This window comes from Camelina sativa, chromosome 10 (genome assembly GCF_000633955.1).
Source record: "Camelina sativa cultivar DH55 chromosome 10, Cs, whole genome shotgun sequence".
In the NCBI taxonomy this organism is placed as follows: domain Eukaryota; kingdom Viridiplantae; phylum Streptophyta; class Magnoliopsida; order Brassicales; family Brassicaceae; genus Camelina; species Camelina sativa.
This window is the reverse complement of record NC_025694.1, coordinates 3,654,938-3,666,370: the sequence shown is the minus strand read 5'-3', so window position 1 is coordinate 3,666,370 and position 11,433 is coordinate 3,654,938. Positions and strand designations below refer to the sequence as shown.

Sequence of the window (11,433 nt, the reverse complement as noted above, 5' to 3'; positions counted from 1 at the left end):
AAAAAAAAAAAAAAAAAAAAAAAAAAAAAAAAAAAAAAATGCTCTGATATAATGGACCTGGAAACGTGAATTGGGCCGGGCCTGTATAAGGCGCGATTTTATGGGCTTGAATGACGAATAGTTTCAGAGATGTGTGAATAGTTTCAGAAATAAGGCAGAATAGTTTCAGAGATGTGTGATAAGGTTTTAGGGTACCTCAAACCTCTCACAACGATTGTTCAACTACACAAGTACAGGCATAAACTCTCCAATTATTTCCTAACATCTAATTATAGGCTATAATACACTTGGTTTCTTCAACCTTACAAAACTCTACTGCGCACTCTCTCACGTGCTTCTTCCCACTTTTATCAGTGCGATGAATACCTGACAGTGACAGAGAACAAAAAACCAAAGCCTGCGGTATCTGATGGCCAGATAAGGTTCACATAACATAAACTCACCAAGCTACTAAAACCTTGAGGAACAAACCAGAGAGAGAGAGAGAGAGAGAGAGCTCAGAAACTCTGGAAGCTGACCTGTTGTTACTTGGTTCCCTTATGAAATCAAGAACACCTAAGTAGCCGCATTGCTTAATCTAAACAGGAATCTCATCCGTAAGAAGAGAGCTATTAGCCAATTTCAGATTCTTCAAGATACCAAAGCCCTGAAGAAGCTCAACGGCGGGGGAGTCACGCACGCACGCCGCTCTCAAATTGGACAATGGATGGAGCAGTTTGAGATTGCGGGCGGTATAATGTCCCTTGCAAGGGGACTGTAAGTACTAAAGGTCGGTTATAAATACATGGAGAAAGATCTAAACACAGTACAAGCAGGCGCCTAGAAGAGGAAATAGAAAACAACAAATAGTAGACGCAAAAGGGGGATACTAAAATAACTTGAATTGAGAGCTTAAACATGGCTGACTACGAAAGAGGAAAGAAAAAAAAAAACAGTGGACATCATATAAAATGGCAATTTAAGTGTGCGACTTGAATACAGAAAATACCAAAATGCATAGAGGTCTAAACAAGTTTGTAGATAAAAGAGAAAAGACAGAGAGGTGGCACTGTGTGGCTGGCTGCATATTCTTTATTTCCCTGAATTCTACTAAACAGCATTGGCAGCTTCCGAACTCCCCATCTGAAACACAACACCAACCAACCATCATAAGAAAAAAAAAACCAAAGATATCTCTACTCTATGGTAAGAGTCAAAAGCACTTCACAAGGCAGAAAACAATAACATCAAAACCGCTCATCTGATCAGAACTCAACCTTTCAATCAATCAATCAATCTCACAACGTAGTAAAACTAAAAGACAGGGGATCTTTAAAGGACGTGCTAGGGTTGGTAAGTAAGTACACATAAAGGGAGGGGTTTGCTTTTCTACCTACTTACCACTTTTCTGGCTTCAGCTTCATACTCTTGGATCTGTCTTTCAAGATCTTTCCTTTCTAGCTCAAGCTTTTCTTTGGTGTCCCAATCCTTGACAACACCACCCGTGATGTCGCCGTAAGAAGCTCCAGCGACAAATGTTACGGCACAACTAAACATTTTACAATCAACATGCTGGTAGAACTTATTTGCAAACTTGATGCAGCATCGCCCAATCGCACCCTCAAAGACAAGTTTTGCAATCGACAAAGGAAAAAAAAAATCAAAATCAAAAATCAAGTAAAAAAGTACTAATAAAAGAGAAAGATAATTTGTTTAGGTCTATTCATTACCTCCTTGCCTCCCATCTCTTCTTCTTCTTCTTCTTCTTCTTCTTCTTCTTCTCGGGCTCGTGGTTAAAAAATAGAGTAAATACGATATATTATTAACATGGAAGATAGATTTTGAAATAAAATGTGTTATGCTATCTATACTTTTATGGATATATTGAAATAAAATGTGTTATGCTATCGATATATTGTTTCCGTATTTCTCACTTTATGGATTTTACAGCTGTGCTTTTCTGACTTTTGTCATTTTTAAAAAAGGGAAAAATATAAAAAGAAATAGTAATAAAAAAATTCCCTCCCTCTCTTTCTCTCTCTCTCTCTCTCAGAGTCAGAGTTTCTTTCTTCCGGCAAGATTTGTGGGGAAACAAACGATTGAGCCAGCTTCATTTAGTTAATTCTCCTCCTCCTCCTCTCCCGTTCATGTTACAATTATCGGTAACATATATATATATATATATATATATCCACTACTCTAGTCCAATAGTTTGATTTCAGTTTTAAGATATAAATTGCTTGTCAAGACTAATAATAATCTTCTCTAGTTCAGCAGCCTTGTTGTTTGTTGTTGTTGTGTCCTTTTACAAGTTTATCTATCTTTTCATGTTTCGGAATTTAATTTCTTTTTACTAGCAGCAGCAGGAATTGAGTTTTATTTTCCTTTCTTTTTTTTCTAATTTGATTTGCTTCGATTCAGCTCCGTTAGCTTCTTCCATTTCTCCGACCAAACGAGTGAATAGATTCGTTCTAGCATAGCACGATTTTTTTCTTGTTCATATATCACCTTAGTACTGAATACTAAGTAAATACTATTACTTTCGTTTTGATGATGTAAGATCCAATTACGGTAAGTAATATATATATATTCAGTTGTAACACCCAATTCGTGTGTTCTATATCCTTGCAGATTGTGATTTGTGGTTAAGATCGGTTTGTCTCTTCTTCTTCATGGAGTGTTCATGTTGAATTTTGGTGGAATCTGGCTGGAAGAAGGCAATGAAATTGTTAAGATTTGCTGGTCTAGTTTTCGTTTTTATCACAATCTTCCAATTTGTCAACATTCGTTTTTACAATGGTGCTATCTTCTCTCTACCTTCTTCTCAAGATAAGTTTCTCGTATCATCATCAATTAATGGAAGCACAGAAGAACACCCCATCAGGCCATCCAGTGCTGCTGACTTATTGTATTCTACTAGTTCTTCAAGATCCGCTCAACGGGAAATAACAAGTTCAGATGTACTTGTTGGGGAAAGAGCTGGTCCAGAGGAAGACCATGTACTTCTTGGCTCTGATAATAATGACACTAATCAAATCCATGAGAGTTTGGCAGAGGATGATGCTAAAGATAAGGAAACTCTTGATGATTTGTTACCAGGAACTAGGAGCAGCAGCTCAGACGAGAAGATAGTTGAAGATACTGACGTTGCTTATGAGAATACTAGGAAAGTTGAGATTTTGGAGAGCAAGTCCGATCCTTTAGTTGATAATCTTTCCTCAGATGTTAAAAGTTTTATGAAAGTATCAAATTCTGGGGTGGTTTCTATCACTGAGATGATGAATTTATTGCATCAAAGCCACACTTCTCATGCCTCCCTGGTATGTCTTTTCTTCAGTCTCTCATCATGTGTGCTTGTTTCTACCATTACTACACCTTTGTAGTTCATTATTGATGTTTTCATTGTATTTTGCAGAGATTAAAACCGTCTTCCCCTGTTGATCAAGAACTGTTGTATGCAAGAACTCAAATTGAGAACCCACCTTTGATAGAGAACGACCCTTTACTGCATGCTCCTCTGTATTGGAATCTTTCCATGTTCAAAAGGTGAGTTAATATTATACTTTTATGCCTCTCGATTACTCTTTCTCCTGTATCTTACTAGGTATATTTTTGATTTCTGCTATGCCAGTTGAGAATGTTATCAATAATTAAGGAATCCTTCTAGTTAACATAGACTATATATTACCACAACCCTGCACTTTTTCTTATTTCAAATTTTCTTGTTTAGAGAAACTACAGTATTCCTAAAGTGTTTCAGTTGTCTTTCTTTGGATCTTTGATTTCCTGTTTAGTATTCTCAGTTGTGAAGATTTTGTATACGTGATGTTGTTTTGGTCAAATGGCTATGAGTTGTGTGTCTAGCTGGATATATACGTCTCTTCTTCTATTTTCTTTTTCACAATGCAGGAGCTATGAGCTAATGGAGAAAAAGCTAAAAGTATATGTCTACAGGGAAGGCAAAAGACCCGTACTACATAAGCCGGTGCTGAAAGGCATATATGCTTCTGAAGGATGGTTTATGAAACAGCTCAAGTCCAGCAAAACATATGTCACAAAGAACCCCCGGAAAGCTCACCTATTTTATCTTCCTTTCAGCTCCAAAATGTTGGAAGAAACTCTCTATGTCCCTGGTTCTCACAGTGATAAGAATCTCATTGAGTTTTTGAAGAACTACTTGGATATGATTTCCTCCAAATATAATTTCTGGAACAAAACTGGAGGATCTGATCATTTTCTTGTTGCTTGTCATGACTGGGTATTCTTTTCTAATTCCTACTTTATGTACTATCTCACTGTTTTGTGATCTCGGTGAACACCATTTGATCTGTTTCTTCTTCGTTTGTAAATCCATGCTTTCAGGCTCCTTCTGAGACGAGGCAGTACATGGCCAAGTGCATCAGAGCACTATGCAATTCTGATGTTTCAGAAGGTTTTGTGCTTGGTAAAGATGTAGCTCTTCCTGAGACAACTATTCTTGTTCCTAGGAGACCACTTGGAGCTCTTGGAGGCAAACCTGTTTCACAGAGGCAAATACTTGCCTTCTTTGCAGGCGGAATGCACGGTTACCTTAGACCTCTCCTATTACAAAGCTGGGGAGGTAACAGAGATCCAGACATGAAAATATTTAGTGAGATACCTAAATCTAAAGGTAAAAAGAGTTACATGGAGTACATGAAGAGCACAAAGTATTGCATCTGTCCAAAAGGGCATGAAGTCAATAGCCCTCGGGTCGTGGAAGCATTGTTCTATGAGTGTGTCCCGGTTATTATATCCGATAACTTCGTGCCTCCCTTCTTCGAAGTTCTAAATTGGGAGTCTTTTGCGGTATTTGTGTTGGAGAAAGATATTCCTGATTTGAAGAACATATTACTGTCCATAACTGAGGAAAGGTATAGAGAGATGCATAAAAGGGTCAAGATGGTGCAGAAGCATTTCCTTTGGCATTCTAAACCTGAGAGATTTGACATATTTCATATGATACTTAATTCCATTTGGTACAACAGAGTTTTTCAAAGCTGAAACCACAGAGTAGGTTTGGGACTGCAGATTCAAAGTAATTAACAGAGATTCATTCGTTAATATAGCAAAAGGGGGGTTGCAAAACGCCCAATTTCTCTAATCATAATATGTCACTAAAAAAGTATAAACTACTTGAGCAATCTTACACAAACGCGTTGCCTAAACGCAGTATTAAGACACCTTTTTAGCTCGTCATCATTCACTTTACATCGCCTACATTAAGACACGCTTCTTACTTCTTTCACACAGTTCAAAGGTTCAAATATGGCTAAGCGATGCAGCACACTATAAGAGCTCGTATATGCTCTTACAATTAAATTAGATATATAACTTGAGAGAGCCTTGATCTTCTTGAGAATATCTCCAACAATGTCTATAGTTAAAAATTAAGACTTAACTTGCAACACTTTTCACTACTTCAACCACGTTTTTTCAGTGTTCTCAAAACAACAAACACGTCTGAATCAAATTTGTTATGCTCCACTTCAGTGAAATAACCTTTTCAGAAGATCTTCATCATGAATGGCAAACAAACATATAATCATCAACTTCATGTTGCCGGTTGAAAAGGTTCAATCATTGGTCCCAAAACAGCGATATGAGCAATGAAGGATCTTCGATTTTGATTCATCTTTTCTAAAAGAACGTTTACATAATTGACTTGTGGATAGTCGACGACAAACATTTGTAGGACAAAACATAAAATGATGGGGATACTTTTCAGTATATGTATGACTTATGTAGTTCATTTGATTGGTCATGCATGTTTTACATGGAATATTTCTTTTTCGTCTTGATCTAAAAGGGAATTTCTTTTTTTGTATATCGTGTCCTACGTTAAAGCCAGCAGCCTATTTGGACCAGATAGGTATTGCTTGTAACCATCATCTTGCACAACTTATTTCTAAAGAGGACCACATATATAACGTGAGTTATATGTGTGTACTTGAATATGTTTTTTTTTTCCTAATTAAAACATCCAATTGTAAGATCACCACCAAGACAGGTAGGATGTAGAGATGAGAGATTGAGAACAAACAAAAAATGAAAACATTTGTTCATCAAATCCTCTAGTAATGGTAAAAACAAGTCCCTGCAGGCGGCCCTTAAAATGTGTTCCTAAATTTGGTAAATAATTTCGGGCCTAAATCTCTCTCCGAGCGCAAAGGTAAAGGAGAAGTCTTCAAAATAAGCTCGTCCTAATAATGACTTTCTTTAGTTAGCACTCTGTATATGCAGGCTCATGCTGGTGAAAGCCCATGCTTAAGGTCTTATTCAAATTCTGGGGCCACAAATGTGTAATTTAATCTAGTTTAAACATATAATATAGTTACTTTTAAATTCAGTTGTCTACTTTTGAATAATTATTGAATATCGGTATCAACTTTACGAACATATTTGTTTGATAAAGTACTCATTCTATTTTCGTCCAAAGAGAAAAAAAAAGGTTCTCAGTTCTCACCCTATTTTAATGTATAAATAATATTTTTCTGTTTTGAAATACAAATGTCTTGCTACCGTATTTACATTGTCTAATACAGTTTTCATATCCACATATATACTGTGGTTTATTACATTCAAAAATAGTAACTACCCTAATTTGTCTATTAGACATATTTATATCCCTAATAGTAGATTTAAAAAAAAAAAAATCTAAATAGATGGTGACTTTGGTTGCTAGATGGCTTGTCTATAAATCTAAATGGTAACTAATCTGACAAACAAACTCATATACAATTTTTACAATTTTACTTTAGATAATGATGAGTTTTACCCCAACAAAAACAAGCCTTTCTATAGTGTGAGACATAGCTTTTCATGCTTCTGGAGATTTTTTGTTTTTTTTGGGTCTCCTTCGTTTGACGAGACATATTCGTTTTCATCCCCTTCGGTAATCTTTTGTTATCCATCATCTCACATTTTTTAAGTTTCTATTTTTACTGATATTTTGTTATTTTCTTCATTTTTGTCGACTAATCATACTCATATACTAGCTCATATAGTACTTTTTACTCTGAGTGACAATTAATATAATACCTTATAATATGGTGGCAGGGGGTGTAATAATTGAATCACGTGAGGCCTTGATTGGTCACGGTTTGGACGCGTGTTACGCGGTGCGTGAACCGTAGTCAAGGAAAGAGAGGGTCCAAAGCTGTCGAGAAACACCAACAGTGTGTAGACTTAGCTAGACAGCTGGACTTATCTTTTCCGTACGACTTTTTTTTTTTTGTTCTTCTTCCACATTTTGTCGACTTCTTCAGTCTCTCTCTCTCATAGTCTCATTTGTATTAATTATTTTTCAATTCGGAATTAAATCGTGGCATTCATTTAAAAAAGATTGTGAATTAGGTGAAGTATGGTAGAATGCATGGAGCCAACTATGATAAAAGGATACTCAACTATATCAATTATATGTATTGCATGATCATATATATGAAGTATATGTTGTTATGTGATCAACATCATACACATAGAATCTCGGTTTACCGGAACATTTACACCGACGTTGACCTATCATTAATTCGTCGGAACCGAAAAGAAGACCCGATCGGATTTTCTTTTTATTTGGTAACATCTGAACGAGAAGCAAATCCTCACTCTGACTTTTTCTCGATTTCAACCAAAACACCAAATTCTTTTGCAGATTCGATTCTTTTGTCGAGTAAAACCTAGGTGAAAAGGAGATCTTGTTCTTGGCCGCAAATGGACAAAAGTGACAAGTTAAAACGATGGAATCGATGATGTTTTGATGGAATCGATCTTGTTCCCTATGTTACCAAATAAAAAAGGAAATTGAGATAGTTACCTCATCTGAACGAGAAGCAAATCCTCACTCTGACTTTTTCTCGATTTCAACCAAAACACCAAATTCTTTTACAGATTCGATTCTTTTGTCGAGTAAAACCTAGGTGAAAAGGAGATCTTGTTCTTGGCCGCAAATGGACAAAAGTGACAAGTTAAAACGATGGAATCGATGATGTTTTGATGGAATCGATCTTGTTCCCTATGTTACCAAATAAAAAAGGAAATTGAGATAGTTACCTCATCTGAACGAGAAGCAAATCCTCACTCTGACTTTTTCTCGATTTCAACCAAAACACCAAATTCTTTTACAGATTCGATTCTTTTGTCGAGTAAAACCTAGGTGAAAAGGAGATCTTGTTCTTGGCCGCAAATGGACAAAAGTGACAAGTTAAAACGATGGAATCGATGATGTTTTGATGGAATCGATTTTAGGATTTAGTTAATTAATGGGCCAAAATTTTAATTTAATTTCGGCCCATTAACTGAACCCAACAAATATCTGAACCGAGTCAGGTTTCGGGTTCGGGTAAACAAATCCGATCGGGTCTTCTTTTCGGTTCCGACGAGTCAACAGTAGGTCAACATCGGCGTAAATGATCCCGTAAACCGAGATTTTATTTGTATGATATTGACCACATAACAACATATACTTCATATATGTAACCATGTAATACATATAGTTGATGTAGTTGAGTATTCTTTATCATAGTTTGGTATGTGTGGCCATACATTCTGCGTTACTTCAGATAACTCACAATCTTTTTTCCTTAAATAAATTCCATTCAATATTTTGGGCTGTTGATATCTGATTCCAGCTCATCAAACTATTAGTGGGTGGAGAAGAAACAAACTAAACAAATTTTTTAAAAAAAAAAGGTGACGCCGACAAATAGTAAAATTATGATGACAAAAATTGTGCGGGTTGTGTTGTGGAGGACGTCTTTGGAGGATGACGATGAACGAATTGTGCATACGGAACAAAGATGTACAATTGGTTGTTCCGTCCTTGGTTACGACGATTTCAGTTTGATATATATACAATAGTTTCATTTTTGTCTTAGGATATATTCAAAGTTTCTTGCTTCTTGTTTTCTTTAAAAACATACTTTTGTTACTCTTGCTTAAAAAAAAAGGTTGTCAAATATTAAGTTATTAACCAGTCATGTTATCCAGAATTTTTAACCTTATCATTGTTGTAATAAATAAAAGTGTTCTTTGATTTTATAGTATTCTTTAGCTACAAACGATTTTTTACAAAGATTCTGAAACCTAAGTTATCTGGTAGCAAAAAGAAACAAAAACTCAGTAAATAACAAAAGGATCAAACAAAAATACAAATAAATGCCTTGGCTGTAAGTTCGTAACATATAGTAGTATATCACACGCACGCACACACACACAAGATTGACTATTAATTGGCTAAAAGAAGCTTTAAGAACTAAGTGAAGTCCTCAGAGCCATATGATATGCACGACGTGCATGATGTATAAGCTATCGTGCATATTAATTGATTCATAGTACATAAAACTTTGTTCAGAGCTTTTAATTGATTTGATAAGCTACAGTGCATATTCATGGATAAATACGGCTTCAGCCTTTATCCGATCTTATTAGTTTCTTACATCCTGAAAAAAACAAACAGTCCTGCAAATACAGATAGATGGAGTGGATTCAAATATTTTGTTGGCGATAAAAGCAAAAAAAAACTTGAAAAGTCCGCGTTATCACTAGTTAATATTGTCGACATTATTGATGATGTAATAATGGGACAACTTTTTAATATGAAGGCTTTTTCGAACCCTACCACCGAAGGAAATATAGAAAACGACTTCTTCATAAATGATAGTAATATATATAATGTTTGATTAGATCCATTGCAATGATGGTAAAATATTTTGCATGACAAAAACACTCACTTTGGGTGATTTTAGTTAACAGAATTAAAATAGTATGAATCATCCGTCTCTAGCCGACACAAAGTATGTAATTCTTTTCATACTATCATTCTCTAAATTTTCTATTATACTTGCGTTTACATAGTCATTAAAAAATGAGACTACAAAGGAAACTAGACGCATTAGTCTAGTTTGATTGTCATTGACATAGTCTCTCCAGGATCTCATGATGCGATATGTATATATCACCATTTCTTTTGGTCTTGGAGGTAAGTGGCTTGCAATGTAATATCCCGATTTAATATAATGTTTTTCGTTTTATTGTTATGTAAAAAGAAATTTATGATAAAAATATACTCCAGGAGTACGGTTTTCTAATCTAACTTACACTATGAGACTTTAGATTGTTCGTGTTATCATATTTATGATTACTGTAGGTCTTATGGTAATGTTAATGAAGTTTAAAAGAGTCTCCGTTATTTAAAGGTTTTTGGAACGAATTGAGCGGTTCAAGAAGGCACGATTTAATGCTTCTTATAAAGTACGTACTTGATATATATAGCTAGAAGTTAGTACATCCTAGTCCGTGGGTTGCCGACTTGACCAATTTTTTTTTTTTTAATTATGTTTCTTGAAAAACAGGACATTATTTTAAGAGTAATAACGAAAATATTAAAAGCAAATTCTTTCTACTAATGAGTTCAATAAAATCCAACACAACTGGTAAACGACTACTACGTACTATACCGTAGGTTCCTTCCAGCCCTGCTGCATCTTACAACTTTAATAAAGATGATCAGAGAGTCCTTCTGAACAAGTAAATAAGAAAAAAACAAATTAAATGCAAAGAAAATAAAATCTACGAACTCGTATAAATCGTCACATCACAAAAAAAGCAAAAGATTAAAAAAAACATATATCGTCTTTCGCGTTATAATGAAAAGAAAAGATACTTTTTGTTGACAAAAAAAAAAATATATATATACTTTTTAAATAAAAAAAAAATCGTAAATAACAATTTTATACAACACCAACCTCGTAGGTAACCTATGGTCCCTCTTCATTCCACCACGTATACGAGGACGAGAGTATGCCCTTATATAAAAATTGTAAGTTAAAACTTAATATTTCTTCATTTGATTTAAGATCATTTGAGAGAGAGAGTTTGGAAACATTCCAAAAACTAGAACTCGAAATTTTTGTTCACCAAATGATACAAACAAGAAGTATCCTTTTATAAAAACTCTTATTCCACCCCAAAAATAAAATGTCTCACTCTTTTTTGCCTTAAATTCTTTCTTTTTTACAACAACCCAAATCTAAATACAAATTCGCACTAAAATAGCAAAAAAAAAAAAAGAAGAAATCAGTCTCTTTGACATTTTGTCGAACACTTGGACGGCATAACAAAAAAAAGAAAAAAAAAAGGTTCAACCTTTGAGATTAGCAATGGCGGATTCGTCTTCCGACAAGGAGAAGAAAGAGAGTAGTATGCAGCCGGTGTATCGTGGAGTCCGTATGAGGAGCTGGGGCAAATGGGTATCGGAGATTCGTGAGCCGAGGAAGAAATCGAGAATCTGGCTCGGTACTTTTCCGACGGCTGAGATGGCTATGCGCGCTCACGACGTTGCGGCTATGAGCATCAAAGGAACCTCAGCCATTCTCAATTTCCCAGAGCTCTCTGATTTATTGCCACGACCCGTTTCGCTCAACCCTCGTGACGTCAGAG

The 11,433-nt window shown here is 35.3% G+C and overlaps 2 protein-coding genes across 5 annotated transcripts; one reads left to right on the top strand and one right to left on the bottom strand.

The window, feature by feature from the left end:
• LOC104716891 lies at positions 798 to 1,746 on the bottom strand. 2 transcript variants are annotated; one of them, XM_010434363.2, is made up of 3 exons: positions 1,710 to 1,746; positions 1,373 to 1,599; positions 798 to 1,122 (listed from the first exon to the last, which is right to left on the bottom strand). In XM_010434363.2, the coding sequence occupies exons 1-3, from the start codon at positions 1,722 to 1,724 to the stop codon at positions 1,005 to 1,007; spliced, it is 360 nt and encodes a 119-aa protein (XP_010432665.1). In that variant the 5' UTR covers positions 1,725 to 1,746; the 3' UTR covers positions 798 to 1,004. The 2 variants fall into 2 exon arrangements, with proteins under 2 accessions (XP_010432665.1, XP_010432666.1); XM_010434364.2 differs by having other exon boundaries at positions 1,381 to 1,599.
• Positions 2,008 to 5,081, top strand: LOC104716890 (probable glycosyltransferase At5g03795). Of its 3 annotated transcripts, none has more exons than XM_010434360.2 (5): positions 2,008 to 2,141; positions 2,611 to 3,299; positions 3,395 to 3,525; positions 3,889 to 4,237; positions 4,342 to 5,081. In XM_010434360.2, the coding sequence occupies exons 2-5, from the start codon at positions 2,700 to 2,702 to the stop codon at positions 4,999 to 5,001; spliced, it is 1,740 nt and encodes a 579-aa protein (XP_010432662.1). In that variant the 5' UTR covers positions 2,008 to 2,141; positions 2,611 to 2,699; the 3' UTR covers positions 5,002 to 5,081. The 3 variants fall into 3 exon arrangements, with proteins under 3 accessions (XP_010432662.1, XP_010432663.1, XP_010432664.1); XM_010434361.2 differs by having other exon boundaries at positions 2,012 to 2,096; XM_010434362.2 differs by lacking the exon at positions 2,008 to 2,141 and adding an exon at positions 2,163 to 2,505.